The sequence below is a fragment of the Vanessa tameamea genome, chromosome 29 (genome assembly GCF_037043105.1).
Source record: "Vanessa tameamea isolate UH-Manoa-2023 chromosome 29, ilVanTame1 primary haplotype, whole genome shotgun sequence".
NCBI lineage: Eukaryota > Metazoa > Arthropoda > Insecta > Lepidoptera > Nymphalidae > Vanessa > Vanessa tameamea.
The window spans coordinates 2,674,738-2,697,531 of NC_087337.1; the positions used below are offsets into that span (position 1 = coordinate 2,674,738).

A 22,794-nucleotide genomic window follows, 5' to 3' on the forward strand; every position below is an offset into this window, starting at 1 on the left:
ACTGGGGAGCTAGCCCAGTACCAGGTTCTTCCATTAAAAGTAGAGCGGCTTGAAATTCCAATTTAAAATTCCATCCAGATCACCTCGATATCCGGAAATCCACACACTCCGTGGAACCAACTTTCCGATACGATTTGGTAACCCTCAAGATAAGAGCCTACTCATTCCTCTAAGGTCGGCACTTTTAAGCTCACGGTGTTACAGATGAGCCTCCTGCCCGTATGCTATCTATGTACATATATATATATATATATGGCAAACGGGCAATATATTATAGGTGTTAATTCGTTATCAGACATATTTATTTCCAAAAATATAAGTCTCGTCGTTTTTGTTCATATATTTTTTTCATATTCAATCAACCCTGACACGTTTCGATTCTTTTCTTTTTAACGTAATACTGACGTTGTCAGCTTGTACAATAAAAAATAAAATAAATTGTAAATAAACTTTTTGATGCTTCGACATATATATATGTGGAAGATTCAAATGGATAGCCATCTAAATGATCAAATTGTCTTCCGACATGTTGATTTTACTAATTCAGCCAGTACGCACGTCTGGTGCTGACGCTGTCCCAAGACCAAGTGCCTCACTGAACAAAGGAACACACACTGACAGATACGCCATTAAATCTTTATATTTCCATCAGTCGGCTGTGTAACGAATACGCGCCCGTCTTATACTTACAATTGCCATCTCTCAACTGACAACCTATATAAAGTTAATAACGCTAATAAATGAGGCCGTATACCCGTGTAAAATTATTATCTCTATAAGATTTTAAATTAACATGGTTATTTTTATTACTAACAGTATCTAAAACGGGATATTTACCATGTTTTTTATTTATTTTTTTTTATTTTTTTATTTGGTGGAGCTCGATATTTCGACATTATCTACGAATGTCTTGTTCACGAGCATATTATCTCTAGCATACGTTTACGTATGTTCCAGGTGCAATATTCACAGAGGAGTCGAGAGGTGGTAGCGCAGAGTTAGCCTTCAAGTACGCGGTATACAGGATCAACAAAGAACGAAGTTTATTACCGGAGAGTACTCTCGTGTACGACATACAGTACACCACGGCGAGGGACACGTTCCGAACTTACAAGAAAGGTAAACCAACATATATCAAATTGTAACAATACTTAAATTAAATACTAGTGTGTCCCACGCGAAACTTTGCGTTACAATGCAAGTCAAATTTGGCGCCAAAATGATGAAACGTTTTTTAAATGAAATTTTCAATGTCAAATAGTTCAGTTAGAATTGGAGTTCGTCGACAACAATTTACTTTAATTTCGTTTACGTTTTTTATTTTCTTTTTTCTTATACACCCGTAGTACCTCTAACTGGCAATACATTAAATCTAAAATTAATTCTTTGTTAAATCGTAACAATTTTGTAAATTGCAATCAAGAAACCTTTTTATTTTTCTGCACATCTACGACTGGAGCTCTTCAAATGAGACCATAACCGATTTTTTATATGCAGCTATCGTCCCGTAATCACTGGGACAAAAATCGGTTTACGTTATTAATATATAAGATTTTAATGATGATTGTTTAGTGGTAGCTCTTTATTCAATTTAGTGCAACGGATATTCCGCCGTCAAACAGCAATAATATTATTGTATTCCGGTTTGAAAAGTGAGTGAGCCAGTGTAACTTGGACACAATAGACATAAAAACTTGGTTGTTACGCAATGTAAGAGACGGTAAATTGCTACTTATCCACAGTATATAGGCGGCGGTGACCACATACCATCAGTAAGCCCTTCTGCCAATCTATCTACCAATCTTCAAATAAAAATAAATAGAACTGAGTACTCACTCTAAAGCTAAACAATTTTATAAATGAAACAATTGTCATTCTTGAAATTATTGTACGTAACTATGACATTCATAAAATAAATATATATTAAAATAATACTGAGCACGAAACAGGAAACTCTCGGATGTCGAGTGGCGGAAACGCAATATGGCTACCGGAAGTGGTAGATTCGAGGACCCTTAACAGTTTTTACTGGCTTGAAAATGCTTAACGTCGAAATGATAAGTGTACGAAGAATTTTAACGATACGAAAATTAAATATAATTATATTCAATTGGCCGCGACGCGTTATCGACGACAAAATACTTGACCTCTGGAATAACTCAATTTGAGTGCATATTATAACTTTGTGTTTTGATTTGATTGTTATTTTAGTAAGCAAGTAAAACTGATTCCTAAACACTTTGTTTAATAAATTTTGAGCACGATATTAACTTTGCGATGTTTTTTTTTTAAACAATAAAATATGATTTCAAAAGTAGTTCCAAGTGAAAATCTGATGTTTTTTAGAAACGTGTGCTATATTTTTCTATCGTACAAAATGTCTTCAATCGTGTATCAAATCAAATCAAATTCCTTTGTTTAATATAGGAGTATTGCACTTACTTATTTATTGACATACTAAACACTACCACCGGTTCGGAAAAGAGAATACCATGACCTGAGTAGAACCGGCATATGGAACTCAAAATGTACAGTCTGTAAATTCCCCACTGCTATGCTAAGGCCTCTTCTCCCTTAGAGGAGAAGGTTATACGAGTTGGTGGATTCATATGTGGTAGAATTTCGTTGAAATTAGACACAGGCTGATTTCCTCACGATGTTTTCTTTCACCGCCGAACACGAGATGAATTATAAACACAAATTAAGCACATGAAAACTCTCTGGTGCTTGCTGGGTTTGAACACGCAATCATCGGTTAAGACGTACTTAACCACTGGACCATCTCGCCATTATAAAAAAATGGAACTCAATTTCCTAAAATTTTATATAGGATCTCAAATATACAATTAACATTTTTCTGTGTCATAAAAGCATATAATAAACTATTTACAGAATGCAATTAAAAGTATGTTTGGTCGAATGGGATCGCGATCGTCTGACATCACTGTCTTTTATAGTTAGCTTTGCATGTTGATGTTGATGTCATAACATCTTATAGCCTATTCCAACCTTAGATCCTAATTGATTGAATCGATCGAATGTCCACCAGCGTCATTTGTGGTCATTTTGTTTCGGTTGCTTTGAAAAAAGTTCCAAGTTGTTATACATTTTTGGTGAGCTAAGAAAACGGTAATGTTTTTGAAATCTAATCTAATATTTATAAATAAATCTAATCTGCAAGACAAGTTTTATAAAGATAATTTTTTTATTTTTAAAATATTTTTATGGAAAAAATTAGGGATTTGAGGAAAATCCAAAAAAATATTGAAATAATATCGTTTTCTGTAAATAATAAATAAATTTGGACCGATAATTACTGTTTTAATATTGATAAATAACCAGTGTTTAATCTTTTTTAAAAGTCAGAAGGTAAAAATCTGATGTAAAATGATACCTAAATGTTTTTAAATGCATTTTTAAGTTGCATTTTTGACTTATTTTGAAAAAATCTAAAAAACTTGATGACTCAAAAATGGTTCACTTTTGCATTATGCATATTGGGGTCAAAATTATAGCAAATAGTCACCCCTATCACCTCCTAACGGGAATACGTCGAATTACCAATAAACCTGTATATATTTTTTTTATTTCAGCCTGTACACAAATCAAGTCGGGTGCTATAGCCATATTCAGCAGCGCCGGCCCGCTGTTAGGGTCGACCCTATCGGCCATGTGTAAATCGCTGCACGCTCCATATTTGACTGTGACGCCACATTTCGTTGAAAGTAAGTATGGACATTGTGTTGAATACCCTTATCCTGCATGGATGGAGTAATTCGTATATAAAGGAAATATCTTTTTTATTTTATATTAACAACTAGCGACTTCAGCCCGGCTTCGAACGGGTGCAATGCTGATACTAAATATACTACATAATGTCTTACAACGTTCACAGTTTTTCACACAATGCACAATGTATTTAAAGTACTGAATTGGAAAAGGATTATTTCTGTATTGCTTAAAATCACTTCGAAAATAAGCCATTATTTCTCGTAAAAAGTAAAGGATAAAAAACATTGTTATTGTGGGTTATCCCTAAGAGATAGATATATACCATCGGGAACTTATTTGAAGATCATTCTAGATGTTCGTTACTGTAGTACATTATTTTGATGTATCTCGTAGGGTTAAGCTAATGTTTGCAATGTAAGCGCAAAAAATGTGTTTATTTACGACATCTCTTTGGAAACCTCTAAAATTGTCAGTTTCTCTGATATATTGTGCATGTATTATAGACATAATCCTTCCTCTTGAATCAATCTATCTATTAAAAAAAACCGCATCAAATTGTGTAATTTTAAAGATCTAAGCATACATAGGGACAGACAACGGTAAAAGACTTTGTTTTATACTGGGATTTTACATTTAAAACGATGATGTGACTCTTTAGGGCTGAGATACTGATTATAATAGTTTTAATAGTGTAGAATTTTGCTCGTGAACATTGTCATTTATGAACCGATTTGGTGTGATTTTTATTTTAGGAAATTACTCGAAAGTCTCTGACGATACTTCTATCTAACGATAGTTTATACTTAATTTTTTCTATGTATTATTTCAAATCGCTTTTTTTTTTTAATTTTATAAACTTTATTAAATACCGATGAGTTTTAATCATTTGTTGTTTATTCCTCAGCGCTGAACAGTTCAGATTCCTTCACGATCAACTTGTACCCCTCCCGAGAACTGATGGATCAAGCGTTTAAGGATCTCACGGCCTTCCTCAACTGGACAAGAATGGGAATCATCTATGAGGACTACGGAGTCGGTTGGTACATTATATATACTAGCAACCCGCCCCGGCTTCGCACGCAATTTATTAATTAAGAAAATAAAACAATATATGTAAATAAAATGTATACCCCATAGCATTGAGGAATAATGTCTTGTAACAGTCGAATTTGTTTTAGAATTGCACTATTAGTTTCCGAGATTACCCCCTACATACAAACATACAAATTTTATAATATTAATATAGATAATCCCTATATAAAAGATGAGACACAAATGAATGAATAATCATTTTACACGAATTTAAATTTATAATTTTATAGTGTATTTCCATTGAAATGTACTTCCATTCCACGAATCGAACTCCTAGGGAACAAAATACTTGCGCTTTATTGGTCGATGCGCGCGGTCAGTGATAAGCGAGACGAATCCCGCCTTTAAGACGATACTGAGAAATGATTTGGCGGTCATGCTCAATTAACCAATGAGCGCACAGGAACAATGTTCTTTGGGAGCTCGTTTCGTGGAATGAACAATGGTTGTCATATATTATGATATATATTTAGTACTTTTAATAGTTAGTATGTTAATATATTTCTTGTTGTTTTTACTTGATGGGAGATGACTTATTGCTACCAAAACATGAATCTTAACCAAAGATTTTGGGTTCAAACTCGGACAAGAACTACCGAATTTGTTTGTACTTTATGTTAATAATTCATCTGCAGCTAAAGAAAACATCGTTAGGAAACCTGCATATTACGTCGAACGATAATCTGTTACGAGTACCAACCCACATTGAGCTTTAAACCTCTTCAGAATCAGAAACGGGCTTAGCCTGTGAGACATTCCGGCTCTGTTAAAAGAATACAGTTTTATAATTATTTTGTATGAATGCGTTAGGTGAATTAAACATCGTGCGACTGGCTCGGGACGGTCGCGACATGTACGCGGTACGGGTCGACACGCGGGACTACAGGCGGGCGCTCGCTCAGCTCAAAGCTCAAAACATTAAGCACGTCATTGTCGACACAGATCCGAAGCACCTCAAGCAGCTGTCCAGAGCTGTGAGTACATACTTTAATCTTCCTTCCAAACTCCCGATCACAATTTTACGAATATTTAGAACGTAACATTTCAAGGACTTGAATATCTTTTATTAATCATAGACGGACGGACAAATGAACCACCCGATGGTAAGACAATGTCTATAGACATTGGGGCAAGAATCATTCCTTACATCGCCAATGCCATGGAAACTAAGATGTTATGTTCTCTGGGCCTGTTACACTGGCTCACTCACCCTTCAAACCGGAACACAACGGTAGAATATCTGATGAGAGAAAGCCGTTCGACCACTTAAATAGATTCATATACTATTTAAGATCTCGACCAATTATATCTTATCAATTCAATGTTAAATGTATCTATGTTTATAAATTGCAAATGGCATTTTATGACGTCATATTAAATTTTATAGGATTTGACTATTTTATACGGACAAATTTCTACTGTAAATATGTAAATATTTCTGATATTTAAACTTCGTTTTCAGATCTTACAGTTGCAAATGAACAACGAGAACTACCATTATATTTTTACTTCTTTTGTAAGTATATAAATAATAATAAATATAAATAAATATTGGACAACATCACATACATTACTCTGATCCTAATTTAAGTAGCTAAAGCACTTGTGTTATGGAAATCAGAAGTAACGACGGTACCACAAACACCCAGACCCAAGACAACATAGAAAACTAATGAACTTTTTCTACATCGACTCAGCCGGGAATCGAACCCGGGACCTCGGAGTGGCGTACCCATGAAAACCGGTGTACACACTACTCGACCACGGAGGTCGTCAAAGTATAAATGTCTATACTGATATTATAAATACGAAAATAACTCTGTTTGTTACCTCTTCACGATCAAAATCAAAATATACTTTATACAAGTAGGCTTCTACAAGCACTTTTGAATCGTCATTTAACAAACTATATTAAGTGAAGCTACCACCGGTTCGGAATGTAGATTCTACCGAGAAGAACATGCGAGTAGTTACTCTTTTTCAACACTTAAAAATACAAAGTCATGTAAGTTAAATACAATTATATATGTATATAATATATCCTTAAACTTAACCGCTGATTTTGATGAAATTTATCACGGAGATAGTTTGACTTTGATTGTTTGAAGAAATTTGTATCGGGTATTAATCAATGTTTGTATGGGGGTAAAATAGGGGGTGAAGATTTATGTGCTGTGAAGTTTTATAAAGTTTATAAAACTTATAAAGCCGTTGGCTTGTTCTAGTATTCTAGAAATATCTATAATAACAAAATAACGCCTTGTCAGGTATATTATAATGTAATGTGCATTATTATAATTTTTAACGATCTAAATGTACCATTTAAAAATTGTATAATATACGGAAATCGTTTCAATAAGGGGCGCCATTCGCTCCGCCATTAACGTTACAAAAAAAATTGTGGTATAAGCCTCTGACAATGGGGGCCTTGGGCATGTACTCCATGTTATGTTAGTACGGTAATGTGCGTCTAAGTAAAAAAAGGACGTATCACATAACTGTAACATTAAATAAATAATGCTTCGTTAATATTTCTTCCAGGACATGGAACTCTTCGACCTGGAGGACTTTCTTTACAACCGGGTTAACATGAGCGGCTGGAGGCTGGTGGATCGCGATTCCGATAAAGTGAAAGACGCTTTACAAGTCATGGAAAAGTTTCATCCGATCGGCGCTTCTATACTAAGTGGCGGAAATATTAAGGTAAGACTAGTTAGGAAACCTGCATGTGTCTAATCTCAATAAACTTCTGCCACAAGTGTCTCACAAAATGGGGTAGAATAAGCGCCAAACCTTCTTCTTAAAAGGGATAGTAGGTCTTTGCCCAACTGTGGGACATGTACAGGCACATGTACAGTTATTGATATTATTATTGGTCTCTTAATCGAGCCATCAGAAAAGTTATTCAGTATAAGTAGTTACCACTTGACAGTATTACCTAACCCGTGCCTCGAAGAGGTCTTGAAGTTGGTCCTGCGTCTGAACTCCGTAATTTCGATATTTCACAACTGAAGAGCCGAGATGGCCTAGTGGTTAGAAAGCGTGCATCTTAACCTATGATTTCGGGTTCAAACTCAGGCAGGCACCACTGAATTTTCATGTGCTTAATTAGTGTATAATTCTTCTCATGCTCGGCGGTGAAGGAAAACATCGTGAGGAAACCTGCATGTGTCTAATTTATATTTTGCCACGTGTGTATTCCACTAACTCGCATTGGAGCGGCGTGGTGAAATATGCTCCAAACCTTCTCCTCAAAGGGAGAGGAGGCCTTTAGCCCAGCAGTGGGAAATTTACAGGCTGCTAATGTAACATTTGAAGGGCGGCAATTTTTTTTTCTACAGTAATGTTTATTATATTGGCTGTATTTGTAGTAGTCCCGGGCTTACTTGATGGTAGAGCTCTGTGCAAAACTGGGTTGGTTACTGATTCTACCCACTCACTAGATATTCTACCTCCAAACAGCAATACTATTGTAACTACAGGCACAACGGACATACCAGCTCCAAAGGTTGGTACCGCATTGGCGATGTAAGGAATAGTGAGTATTTCTAACAGCGCCAGTGGTAGCCCATTTGCCCGTCTGTCTACCCGGACAGTGATGCTGTAGGCGCGCCGTGTCCGTTCCAGACGGAGCCGGCGCTGCTGTACGACGCGCTGCAGGTGCTGGCGCTCGCGCTCGCCTCCACCAAGGAGGTGCACGCGACCAATGTCTCCTGCGAGACTGAAACGCACATATCCCACGGCAAGACATTGTTGGAGAATATTAATAAAGTAAGTTGTAAAACGACAGTGTTTGTAAATCTTTCAAGAAGAGCGATGTCTCCATTTTCGAAATATTACAAAATAAGGGCCAGCCGGGCCGGTCAGGTAGCCGGAGATATTTAGAGATCTATTTTATACTCATTTTATAAATGTAAAACTAACTTTTTCTGTATGCCAAACTGATGAACCGGATTTTAGGAAATTTGGTGTGAAGTAAGCTTGAAGTTCAAGGAAGGACTCTCAGCAATAGCATATGATCTGCAATTATATAATTTTAAGAGAAAAGTATCCGAGTTTTTCAGAACTAGTTTCCGCTCGCGATTTCACATGTTTGTGCCCTCACAGTTGTTAGGTACCAGGGCCGGATCTACCATATGGCTTTTTGAGTTTCAGCTCAGGGCCCCGTGGATTCAAGGGGGCGCCAGCTAAGTCAAGTCAAAGTCAAAAATAGACGATAACGCGAAAGAATCCATAACTTTATTAAATTAAACAGATCGTATGGTTTGCAGCCCTGCGAGTCATTAAAGTCATTAGAATAATTATAGAATACGTTCAGATATGGCTTAGGTGGGCCCCTAAGTACGGTCCGGCTCCGTTAGGTACTATTTTCTCTTCTGTGTCATGGCGATCGGTTGAGTAGTTAAGACGCAAAAGCGTTACAAACAAACTTACTTTTTTAATATGAGTTAGGCTTTAGGACATAGGTGTATAATATTTTTTGTGCTAGCATTGTAATCGCCGCAGATAAACAGATTCAGTACATGAGAATGGCAATATTTGGTGAGAATGGCATATTTGAGCACAGTTCACAGCCACTCTCGGCTATTATATTTTATTTTTTTTTGTTTTATACCATTCAAAATCAGCGTCGGGATTTGGAACCCGATTTGGAACCTGGATGGTACACCTACTCAGGACACCATTGCAGTCATTGCTTCTCAAGTCTCCTTTTTTTCTTCTCTTTATTGTTGTGTTGTCTTTCAGATTAAGTGTTGTATACTTTGTCAACTTTTTCCTCTTTGTGTGTTTTTACGTTTTCTCAATTGTGCCGTGTCCTGAATATATTTTTCTTTTATTTACTTTTTTTCTTTGCTGAAATTCTATAGCGATAATTTTATATTGCAGGTCCAAGCACACGGCCTCACAGGCCCCATCGCTTTCACGGACGGTATCCGGACTAGCTTTCAACTGCAGCTGATGCGTCTGTCTGGTGGGGAGGGAGGTCGCGCGGTGCAGGCGGGAGCGTGGGCGCCCACTCGTGGCCTCGAGATCACAGACCCCGCCGCCTACAGGCGCGACCCGCCGCCCAACGTCACTCTCACAGTCGTGACCGTCGAAGTAAGTACCGAGAACGGATTTACGGATTTTTATATGGGAAGGGAAATATTTAAGATAAATCTATCAGTGGTTAGCCTTTGTGCAAGCCACAAGTTAGTTAGTTCCCAAGGTTTGTGTAGCACTGGTTATGTAAGAAATAGTTAAAATTTCCAATTCGCCAATATATATGGGCCACTTACCATCAGGTGGCCCATTTGGCATACCACTTCCCGAGGCCGGAAAAAATATGAAATAGCATTATTTTTTGTTACAAAAAGTTGAGTTTTTTGGCGGTTCCTCCCATATCCGTGTTTATTTTCTAACTACTAGGTAGTTAATTTTATAACTGCCAAATGGCCTGTATAACCTATTTATGGACTATATAATATAAATCTATTGATTGTAGGTTATAGTTCAGGTTCGTCTTGACCCCCACTTCCTGAGCGCAGTTTACCATTAAACTTGAAAAATAAGCAACGTTTATTTCTATAGGAGAAACCCTACGTCATGGTTAAAGAAGGCTGGAACCTCCAGGGGAACGCCAGGTTTGAGGGATTCTGCATAGATCTCCTAGCGCGTGTAGCCGCCAGAGCTGGTTTCCAATACCGGTTGAGACTCGTCCCCGATAACATGTACGGAGCTTGGGACCCTGAGACCGGGCAGTGGAATGGAATAGTCAAGGAGTTGATGGAAAGAGTAAGTATAGCCTTATTGATAGTTGGACTATTGATAGCTTTGCTTATATGAATAGCCAATAGGTTGTTTAAATTAAAACGTCTTAATTTATTTTGTTTTAATACTATATCGTTAAAGTAATAGTAAATTTAAATGTGCCGCTGCTGGGTAAATGTAATTTCTTCCTTTAAGGAGAAGTTTTTGGGCTTATTCTATCACACTGCCCCAATGGTGGCTACATACGTGGTGCCTTACATGATATTAATAGGCGAAAAATTTACTGTAATGCAAGATAATGCCCAACCCCACGCTGTACGCAGCCCGGATCTTAATCCCATTGAGCATGCTTGGGACAGTTTAAGAAAAGCTGTATATGCGACAAATCCTGTGCCCACAACAATGGCAGCACTAAGAACAAAGATTTCACAAGAATAGGACAATATTCAGCGAGACCGTTTAATAACCCCAATTAGATTTATGCGGAACCGATTCGAATAGAATAGAATCTGTATAAAAAAAACCAGTACTCCTACTTTCTTTTTATTGTAATATTTTTTTTTAATATATTTTTGTCCAAAACAATTGAATGATCCTTTCCAGTATATAAACTTACACTTATGTTATGAAGTCAACGAACTAAACTATAGGTTTAAATTTAAGTTTTTCTAAATAGTTTGAATTCTTGGTTAAAATTTTGATTTCAAATACATCTTAAACATTGATGCAGATTATGAATTGATTGATTGAATTGATGCAATTTATAGAACGCAGATATAGCAGTCGCGTCTATGACCATAAACTATGCGCGGGAAGCAGTCATAGACTTCACCAAGCCTTTTATGAATTTGGGTATCGGAATTTTATTTAAGGTAAGTAAAATATTTTTTTAGAGCTTTTTGCGAGTCCGTATGGATACCACCCACTGATAACGTATTTCGCCACCAAACACCAATACTTGGTATTGTGTTCGGCATGAAGGATGAGTGCTAGCGTAACTACAGACACAAGGGATATGACATCTTAGCTCCCAATAGTGGTAACGCATTGACGGATCAATGGATGTTTGATTTCTTATAGTGCCAATCTTCAGAGGGGATGACCACTCACCAGCGCCAGTTTGTCTACCTATTTTAAAACAAAAACTTAAAGAAACCCATCCAATATAAGTTTAATTTTTACTTCACGATTTTGGGGCAGTGGTCTGTTAGGGTACGTTGGTTCATCACGACGTGGCATACTCGTGAAATATAAACCGACTTATATACCCCATTACCATACTTTGATGCGTATCTCCTTTAATAGTTATAAATATTACAATCAAAAAGTGATCAACTTTTTGACATTTCACGACCTTGTTCTGTGGCAAATGTCGACAAGTAACAGTCTGTTAATATGCCACTACTGCCCAAAAACCTCATTTCCTTTTTGATGAAAAGGTTTGCAGTTTATTTCATAAGGATTGTTGGATACATGTGGCAAATTTTCATCCGATACATGTTTTCTTAGCTTATAAATATGAAATAAATATTTTAGGTGCCATCATCTCAACCCACGAGGCTGTTCAGCTTCCTGAACCCGCTGGCGATAGAGATATGGTTGTACGTGCTTGCTGCTTACATCCTTGTGTCGTTTACACTGTTTGTGATGGCGAGATTTTCTCCATATGAATGGTAAGTTCTTATTACTCTGACAATTTCGAAATACAAATTGAAACAAACATTTCTAAAGTAGTTTTAGTACCAAAGTTAGTAGGGTTTTGGGGAAATACCTACATCATTAATTTCAGTGTAAAATAATTTACATACATGCAATTTCTATTTCATTATTCTATGAGGGGGAAATTAAACACGACCAGGATGATTTTAGGTGAAGGATCAAGTTTAACCAAATATTTTTATTAATAGCCCCATATAGGGTTAGTAATCAGGACCTAACGAACTGTGTCTTATATAAGCTGGCCACTAAATAAAGTGGATTTAAAGCGCTTACCGGGTTTTGACTAGTGTTCTATAAAACACAAGTACGACTTTATTCTAGCTTTAAAGTTATAAATCAATTTCTCGACAATTACTTCTATAAATCATGTTTATTCTTCTGCAATGTTCTCAATGTATATTCAAGGTCGTCGAGCACACACGTCTGTGGCCATGAAACGAAACTCCTCACGAACCAGTTCAGCGTCTGTAATTCCTTCTGGTTCATAACTGGGACCTTCTTGAGGCAAGGATCTGGATTAAATCCAAAGGTATAAGATGAAATTTATAGTAACCATCAAACAGCTGGACAAATGTATTCTTTAGTCTCAGGAACAAAAGAACAGAGCGTGATTAACAATGCTGATGTTCAGAACTTCTACGGTTTCCTGGAAGTTTTTGCCGGACTTTTAGAGAATTTGTAAAGAATGAAAAGTTTTCAGCTTAAATGGTGTCAGCTTGATATAAGCCGTTTTTGTCGAGTTGGACGTTTTCTTCAAAATTAGTGTGATTATTTATTCAACATTTTTCCCAATAAAATTTTATTAGGGCAAGTTTTGAAACAATTTTATTATAATTGCACGTTTAAAGTCCGTTAATGTGTCTACCATTATAATCATTTCAATAATTTAATGAGACTAACGAATTAAGATGCTTTTATATTCATCACTGGAATTTTTTATTCAGTTTAGTCAAAATCCGAATATCATAACTGCTTTCTTTATATAGGCGACCTCCACGCGTATAGTAGGAGGAATATGGTGGTTCTTTACGCTGATCATCCTGTCGTCGTACACGGCGAACCTGGCGGCTTTCCTCACGGTGGAACGCACCGTGCTGCCCATACAGAGCGCGGCGGACCTCGCGGCGCAGACCAGCGTGCAATACGGCACCCTCAACGGCGGGTCTACTATGACCTTCTTTAGGGTGAGTATCAGATGCAGTAAACGTTAGTGACGTGATAACAATGAAAATATCACTAATTATGTCGGTGTTTATGGAGAAAAGAATCATGATATATCGTAACTTGGTCATGATGATGATGATTACTATTATACCCTATACAAGTTAGCTTGATCTTTTTGACAGACGGGCTAGTGATGGGAAACAGAAAATATCGAATAGTCGAAAAAAAAAACGTTTTAAAATACTTGTAACGGTGACCAGATGGTATGGGTGTATTATGTGTGAAATTCTTCATTGCAGTAGACATAAATTATAGGGTAATTCAAATTAGAATTCAATTACTTTTTTAAAAAGAGTTATATCAGCTAATGAGCCCCAACCACTAGCCAAAGAGACCCCAACCAAAAGACCCCCGTTTGTAACAATAACTTAACAATGATCTTTAATAATGATTTTTGTATTCGATATTTGTAACAGTTACTGCCTGTTACTTGTGTGCCATCCGTCCGACCGATGTAACATTGTACAAGCGTATATTATCTTCAGTGTTCATATTTAAATTTTACATTGAAGCAATAAAAAGTCTTAAAATTTTCTGATAACGCTTGAATCTTTAGGGGCTTTTGTGTTATATGCATTTTTTTAATATTTTTAAAATCACTAAATTAAGAAAATAATATGTTCGTCATTGCAGAGTTATGTCGATCAGAAAAATTTACATCTGTCAAAAAGATCAAGCTATCTTGTACAAGGTATAGAGCGATGATTGTAACCATAGTACAGTTTATCATCTGTTCATTTTACTTACTCGTACGTAGCCTGAGTATCTTTCAGGGGAATTTACTTCTAGAAATTAGAAATACTGCTAGAAAAGATTATTATTTTGTAAAGCTTATTATTGAGTAGGGAGTTACGAAAGTCTTTTGAAGTAATTAACATATCCGTTTTTAGTTAATGACTACTCTTCCTCTGCAATTAATCTCTTAGCGCGATATTTTTTTCTTTTTTGTTCTGTTTATTATTTGTTACTTGGAGACTTAGAGATTTTTTTATGTGTACGTCTTTTAGTTCTAGAAAAATCTGGAAGCGTTAATGGGTCATCTATGCCATTCTTATAACGCCGTAAATTTATTTCTTCTTTCAGGACTCAAACATAGATATATACCAGAAGATGTGGCAGCACATGTCGACTGCGACCCCACCAGCGCTCGTTTCCTCCTATGAGGAGGGAGTCAGAAGAGTTCTAATGGGGAATTATGCGTTCCTTATGGAGTCAACCATGTTAGACCATAGAGTACAGAGAGACTGCAATTTGACGCAGATTGGAGGTCTTCTAGATTCCAAGGTAATGACTTTTCGATTATTGTGATGGTTAGTGAAATGTTTTGTAAAATAAAATTAGTTTTTCATAAATTTTATAAAATCGTTAATTTTATTTAACGATACATCCCTATAAAACTCAGTACATATGATTTTTTTTTATGTTTAACAATTACGCGTCTAAATCGTTTAACGTAAAAACGTTGCATTTGAACGTTTTTGAAATTGATTAAAAGTAGAAATCTCGAAACATTTTTGCACGTAGATCGCTTGTCAAGTTTTCGGTTTTCAGTAGACTCTCAGCTTAGCCAATTTCGTTCTGAAAATTCTATCGTGAACAAATAGCGAATATTCTACTAACTTATAAAATGTTCTCAGGTATATATATGAGGCGATTCATATTATAAAATTAAATAGACGAAAATAAGTTTATTTACAAAAACTACTACATACAAACCTGTAGTAGGTTTTGTAAATAAACTTATTTTCGTACAAGTACTATAGTATAGTTGTTGATCGATTTGGTTATGAAAAGTTAAAGACATGACCCGCTTAAACAACGGCCACTATCCACCGAATTTACATCTCACGGACACCCAATTTTATTTTCGCTCACATAGACCCCTTCTACGAATGATGTAAACCACTTTGGGGTCATTGATTTAACCTTTATTTTATCTTAATCACTTTGCATTCGATGTAAGATACAAAATGAGACAATTATATAAAAGATAAAATCATATTGTCTAAATAAATATCTATGCGTAAATCATACAATATTGGTCCTTCGAGCCGGATTTTAAAATCAGTTAGTTTTATTTATTTAATTAGTTAGTCTTATTTTATAATTATTTGGTTTATTTGTTTTAAGTCATTAAGAACTTATCTTAACACTAAATAGACGTAATAAGTACATGTAAAAATTATTATATATATTATATAAATACAGTAGAAAACGTAACTTTTAGTTATTAAAAATGATAAACGGCTATCCTAAGCAACTCAAGTTCGATGCATATTACGATAAATATTACCCTTCGTACTGACGGTAGGAGCACAATAAACATAAAGTGACAAAATATCACATAACATATTTTGTTATTTTATCTAGGGTTACGGTATAGCAACATGGAAGGGCAGTCCTTGGCGCGATAAGATTTCCTTGGCAATATTAGAGTTACAAGAGAAGGGCGTGATACAGATACTTTACGACAAGTGGTGGAAGAACACGGGGGATGTCTGCAACAGGGACGGAAAGGACAGTAAAGCGAATCCTTTAGGTGTGCAAAATATTGGTGAGTGCTAACTGTACTTTAGATCACATGCTAAAACTATAATACTTTTACACGCTTGTATCGGCTCGATCTCTATGTATCTGTGTAATGGAATCTCTCGACGTTTTTAAGACATCAATCTCTCGAAAGAAATGGTAGGATACTTGCTGGTTTTTTTCGCTAGAAACCACTTTTTGAATAGGCTTGTAAAATGTATTAACGGTTTTCAAAAATGGTACAACGCTTAGTGTAGCTCTTGCATTGTACACGATTAAATCCTCATTATAATTGCAGGGGGTGTATTTGTGACGTTACTATGTGGGTTGGTTCTGGCTATTGTGGTAGCGATCTTGGAGTTCTGCTGGAATACGAGGAAAAACGCCTCACAGGGTCGTCAGTCGCTCTGCAGTGAAATGGGTCAGGTCTGTAACGACTTTAACTATTACGTCACCTTGAATAGCTTTAACCACGCTGATCATTCTTTAGGAAACTAGCCAACTGCTTAAATATACTATATTGCATAAATTTGTGTGTACAAACTATCATATATACAATCATAATCTGTTGTGATGAAAATGCGACACGCTGGACCAACGGCTGATCGTGCTTTTCGAGGAACAGCAGATAATGCCGCTACCGATTTGAATTCAGAACATCGAGACCTATATTATTGAACTAGTGTAGAGAACAACATGAGCCGAGATGCCCCGGTGGTTAGAACGCGTGCATCTTAACCGATGGTTTCGGGTTCAAACCCAGGCAAGCACCACTGAATTTTCATGTGCTTAAAATTTAATTTTCGCTTTGTGTTTATAATTCATCTCGTGCTCGGCGGTGAAGGAAAACATCTTGAGGAAACCTGCATGTGTCTAATTTCAACGAAATTCTGTCACATGTGTATTCCACCAACTCGCATTGGAGCAGCATGGTGGAATCTGCTCCAAGACCTTCTCCTCAAAGGAAGAGGAGGCCTTAGCCCAGCAGTGGGATATTTACAACCTGTTAATGTAATGATGTAATGTAGAGAACAGCCGTTTAGTATCATTTTTAGTCATGTTAGTGATAATCCTATTTATTGACATTATTCAGGAATTAAGAACAGCAATGAGGGGAGGTTCATCGAGAACAGTTCTGAGACCTGGATGTTCCAGGTGTTCTCCGGGAACGCATGTGCCACCAGCACCATCCAGATACGAGGTACTGTAAAAGTCATAGGTCATATTATATAAATCTTTTGTAAAAAAAATCAGTCCGGAAAACGTTTTTTTTTCATTTATTTCTTAAACAAATTACTTACGATAAGAACACGATTTATTATTATGCATAAGCAGAAATCGGGATAACAACGTCTATTGTACAATATATTTTTTAAATCGTCCGAAACCCATAAGGTTATCGGACGATAAGTTCGACCGTTAATCACGTCCCAGACTCATTGTAAAGTGTCTCGTGTGCAGACGGACGCGTCGAGCACGGTGGAGCTGAAGGAGCTCCGCTGGTCGTAGCGCGCGGCGCGGCGGGGCGGCTCCGCGCCCGCCTCGCCCGCGCCCGCCCCGCGCCGCCCCGCGCACGCGCCCCGTGAGTGCCGCCACACACACCACGCACTCTTTATGCACACATATCTAAATATGCATACGAACATATTCACTCATACATAGAGCCAGATTTTCCTGACACTACTTATCTATTACTTTTGTAACGCGGGCATGAGCGTATGTGCACAGCACACATGCAATCGTACGCTTCGTCATGATGTACACACATGCACATTAAATATGTGACGTACACGAAAAAATGCAAAAACGCACACACGTACACTAAACTAGCTAACATACACTCTTGTTTTTCATCATTTTCGACCTATAATTGTTTACGCAGGCACATATACTTTTGACGTCACACTTCCGATGTTCAAATCCGAACACATATGAATTTTACGTAATTATACATCCCGTGCACGGTAAAGGAAAACATCGTGCTTTACTTTTGTATCGATGTAATTCACGTGTGTTTTAAATTAATTTCTATTCAATATTATATGCGGATTTGAGATTGATCAACTTGTTACAACCGCCCATAGAGATTGGTACTCTATAGTAACTAACCATGCCCTGTACCATTAACCTTGAAAACAGAGATTATTATTTTAATCTTCTTAATGTTACAGATTCGGTCGGCACTATAAGAAGAACAACTTCGTACGTGCTGAAAGAGCCCAGAGAGAAGAAACACGTTCAGATCGTAGCGTAATATAAGCGTAGAGTAGATTTTGTATCGATAGATATTATTTACACTTGTACTGAGCTCTGAGACTATTAAGGTGTTCATTATTTAAATTACAACTATTATAAAAACGATTTATTTTTAACATTTAACAAAACATGTATATGATTGTGATGTGTTGCGTTGCATGCATGTCGTAACGTACTGTCGGGGAACATGCATTGTACGGGTAGATTTCTTGAAGTGAAACTTCTTTAGAATCGCTGTGATTTGAAACTCGATAATACGAAAAAGTATCACGGTAAAAAGACAAACTCAAAAAACTTAATTTAATTATTAAGTTTCACATCTCCTGTGTGCGAACGCACGCACATTATTTTTACTTGTGTTTTTTTTTGTGCAATTGCAAAATTTATATTGTGAGTCAAATGTGCTATTAATATTTTTATAACTAATATCGGGGGATTTTGTTACCGAGTGTGTTGCGATATGCATGTTAAATGTCTCACGACACGTACCGTTTAACAGGCAGATTTAACTTTTGTATTGAAGTGTGTAATAATGAAGTAGTTCTGTTTTATATTCGTTAGAGGGTTGCCATATGTGTTTTCTATAATCCCCAAATACATTGTCATTGATAAGTTCTTAAAGAATGAAGAAAGTACTTCTATAAGTACTTCTCAGCTTCTGAACTCTTACAGAAGAGTCGATTTGGCCTTCTTATGTTAGACGAAATTCGTAAGTTTTTAAATTCAAACCAATGTTCCTTGGAGTGCTTAATTTGTGTTTATAATTGATCTCAATATCGGTGGTAAAGGAAAACATCGTCAGGAAACCTGCATTTGACAACAGGTAAATACCCTAAGCCGCAGTAGAGTGGTGTATTATATAAGGCTTCAAACTTGTTACTTAAACGGGGAGTGCATTTGCCAACCGTGGGATGTTTGCAAATATTACTTAACTGTTTTTAAGTTCTTTTGACGGTATATTTGATTTAAACAACCGATTAAAAATCAATTAAAAGTGATTTGATTTAATTTCAAAGTCGAGATAATGTGTAAAATGTATAAATTGAAACTCATTATTAAATTGAATTACACTTACTTATTGATTGTCAAAAATCTACCACCGGTTCGGGAATAACCTGAAAACGACCAGAGACGGAAACTCAGCGGTTTTTTTTTTCTACAATTATTGCTCATACTTTATATATTTTGAAACAGTATGGAGGCGATCGTTTAATGTCTATATTCTTATTTACTATATTTTATAATATCGTTTAACACACAAACGATCCTAAACTTTTTTAAATTTTACAATTGGATATTTCCGAACGTTGGAATGAACGGAACTTCATTTTATTGTACTACGATGTTCATGCTTTAAATTATCTTTAACCCTTATCTACCACAAACGGGTTGTTTTCACTCCACTGAAAAATAAACCAACTGTAATCTGCAAATACTTATATATAAGGCATTTAATAAATAAATATAAAAATACATGCGTAAATTACAATTGTTAAGAAAGAATGTTCCGAGCATGTATGGGTTTATATTTAGTTCTTGCAACCCTAATTGAAATGACAGTTTAGTGTTCTTTTTTTGAAGAATTAAAAAACATAATCTAGTCTTAAGATAATACAAATAAATCGTGTTCCGCTAGTCGTTTGTAAATATATAGTGATGTACTTTTGTAATATAATTAATTAATGTATAAATATTAAACATACCTCTTAGAATATGTCCTAGTAATTTTTATATAAGTCAAGAGGCCAAGGATTGTCATTATTCTGCCTAAATCCTAAATTTGTAACTATTCATCCTAAACTGTTCTTATTAGTTATTCTAGACAGAATCTACATTCGAACCAAACGGTATTATGTTCAATTTAATTTCGTCTAAAACCCATAATCTTGTTCAAACCGTGATCAGAATTTCACATGACTAGAAAAAGGAGTTAAAAGTGTAGTATCTTTGCTGACGTATAGATTTATTCATTTAATTTTTAAATACACATACAATATTGACTATTATTAATTGAAGTTTAAAGACCAGTCAACAGGAATATTTATTTTTGGGATGTGTCCCGCCTTAAGACATGCATATGGTTTAAAAAAATATTATAATATTTCTTATAATTTATTCATGATATGTAGTGATAAAAATTATGACAAACAAACGAATTCTATTAATTTATTATCATAGGGATTAGCAACATTTAGATCTACGTATTCCATGAAATTAGCTAACAGCTTAAATATACACTATTCCAACCATAAGAGGACCGAAACCAAGTAAACAACATTTGACAGCAAATTGACGGGATGTCATTGGTCGAGAGCTTGATTTATCTATGATATTCACTATGGATTTGCGTAAAAATGTCGTTTTGAACGTCGACGAAATCGTTATCGGAATTTTGGAAGTAAAATTAAAGTGGAAATAAGTGGTTAAGTGTAATAGTGTTGTATTATAAATAAAGATATATTAATCATAAACTCTTAGTAGAGCACAATATAGCTGAGTTATTAGCAAATCGCATGAAATACGTAAATCTAAGGTTTGTTTATCTTTATACCTAATTTATTATTTCGATTGGAATAGGATATATATTCTTAGAGCACTGTGTAACTTTGGTAGCAACGCCTCAACGCGTGTCTCAGTTACAAAACATCGGAATCATCGGATCCTATTAAGAAGGCGTTCGGCAGCACAGGCTTTGGAAGTGGATGCCCTAGGGCTACAAAGGAGTGGAAGCCCCTAATTATTATTTTAGAAATTAATTTGAAGATTTTCATTTTTGTCAGTAAAATTTGTTAATAATTAATGTACCCTTTGTATTAGTCTTTTAAAACAGTAGTTAATAATATTATTATAATTTAAATATATCCAGATATCTAAACATATATTACATCAAAATTCTTAACTCGTCGGAACCTCCATTGTGGGGGCTCCTCTCTTGTGATTGCCCCAGGACAATTGCCCCGGTTGCCCTCCCCTAAATCCGGTCTGGGCGCGCGGATTATACTTTCAAACTTCTCATGACGTAATCATTCACGACATTTCATAATCAAAAAGACTATTACAAACATTTTTACAGACAGTGGGGCTTTTATTTTTATTTTAACAAAAGGTACCACAAATAAAATCAGGGCATTTATGGTTTAAGTCATAATACAAATTGTTTATTTAATAACGAACAACTTTGAAATGTTTTTACTTTTAATTTTTTGGAGTAAATAAGTACGTAATTTTATTTTTTTAATTGTCATTGCAAGACGCATTGCAGTGCGTGAGCCAACTTTATCCGAATATATTATTATTTAAGGTTATATATTAATGTAGATAATTATAATTTATAATAAAATCGCTAGATACAATAGTTTTACTAGTAGTTTATAGAAAAATAAATTTTATACTTAAATATAGATTATATAGTGAAAAGTGCGTTAATTTGTCTTAGTGTTATATATTGATATACATATGTTATGGGGGGTCGGTCTAGTATTATGTCAGCGAAAAATATGTATATTTTCTTTTAATGTAGTCATTACATTTCTTCTTCATAGACAAAGTATAACCACGTTCAGTTTGGTAAAGTCAAAGTCAAAAGTCAAAAATCTTTATTCAATATAGAAGTGTTTACACTTGCTTATTGACAGTCAAAAATCTACCACCGGTTCGGAATTTAAACCTCGGACCTGAGAAGAACCGGCGAAAGAAACTCAGCGGGATATATATATATTTTTGTTTTCATGTTACTTGTATAATAATAAATATATTTTAGTTATTTGAAACAGCCTGGAGGCGATGTCATTCCCAAGGTGTGCAGTCAACTAAAAAGTAATTAGTGTTGTAATATCCTTTAGCACACAAACGCTCTTTAACGATTCTTTTTAATTTTACAATTGAATAATTTTGAACGTTTTCTGGGATCCTGTTGTAAGAACGTATACATTGCCCCAAAAACGAGTTACTAACCCTGTGTAATCGGGTACTTGGAGTAACAAGTTTATTCTTGTTCCTAGTATTAAATAAAAGACCCTAATTTGACTTGAAACGACGGAACGAATTCTGGTTTTTATAGTTCTGATGACGTCATTATGCGCCAATTTCCGGCTACATAATACTTCGCCCCCCTTCAAATAATTATGTATATTCTATTGTTACAAATTCGTATGGCTATACTAAAATATTTTGTAAATAAATATTTCCTCGAATCGTATACAAATATTGTGCCAAAGTTATTTTATTGAATTTATTATAAATAGGATTTAAAATGAAATTCAATTGAAGTAAATCTGTGGAATTAATTACGTTCATTGATTTATACTTATTCGCCTGTCATTTGGACATTTATATTTTTTTTATTTTCAGAAAAAGAAAGAAATTCATTTCAAGAAATGGCAGTATGTTCGTTGTATTTATAAATTGACTAAATATCATTAAAAATATACTAAAATCAAACACATAAATCATAACCGTAAATTACGGGTTTAATATGTGTCTCTTACAAGA

The 22,794-nt window shown here is 35.4% G+C and overlaps 1 protein-coding gene across 2 annotated transcripts in view; it reads left to right on the top strand.

The window, feature by feature from the left end:
• The window catches only part of LOC113395260 (glutamate receptor ionotropic, kainate 2), a 75,859-nt gene extending 57,328 nt beyond the window's left edge, over positions 1 to 18,531 (top strand). The window contains exons 3-21 of one of the 2 annotated variants that reach the window (XM_026632827.2): positions 958 to 1,119; positions 3,594 to 3,725; positions 4,637 to 4,768; positions 5,635 to 5,798; positions 6,287 to 6,340; positions 7,366 to 7,527; positions 8,452 to 8,595; positions 9,712 to 9,924; positions 10,396 to 10,599; positions 11,343 to 11,447; positions 12,112 to 12,248; positions 12,700 to 12,823; positions 13,281 to 13,478; positions 14,602 to 14,802; positions 15,889 to 16,072; positions 16,346 to 16,473; positions 17,141 to 17,248; positions 17,509 to 17,629; positions 18,219 to 18,531. In XM_026632827.2, the coding sequence (XP_026488612.2) occupies positions 958 to 1,119; positions 3,594 to 3,725; positions 4,637 to 4,768; positions 5,635 to 5,798; positions 6,287 to 6,340; positions 7,366 to 7,527; positions 8,452 to 8,595; positions 9,712 to 9,924; positions 10,396 to 10,599; positions 11,343 to 11,447; positions 12,112 to 12,248; positions 12,700 to 12,823; positions 13,281 to 13,478; positions 14,602 to 14,802; positions 15,889 to 16,072; positions 16,346 to 16,473; positions 17,141 to 17,248; positions 17,509 to 17,556 (2,600 nt within the window). In that variant the 3' untranslated portion in view covers positions 17,557 to 17,629; positions 18,219 to 18,531. Of the gene's footprint in view, positions 1 to 957; positions 1,120 to 3,593; positions 3,726 to 4,636; positions 4,769 to 5,634; positions 5,799 to 6,286; positions 6,341 to 7,365; positions 7,528 to 8,451; positions 8,596 to 9,711; positions 9,925 to 10,395; positions 10,600 to 11,342; positions 11,448 to 12,111; positions 12,249 to 12,699; positions 12,824 to 13,280; positions 13,479 to 14,601; positions 14,803 to 15,888; positions 16,073 to 16,345; positions 16,474 to 17,140; positions 17,249 to 17,481; positions 17,630 to 18,218 lie in introns of those variants that run through there. The other variant, XM_064219867.1, reaches the window with a different exon arrangement.
• The last annotated feature ends 4,263 nt before the right edge of the window (positions 18,532 to 22,794 follow it).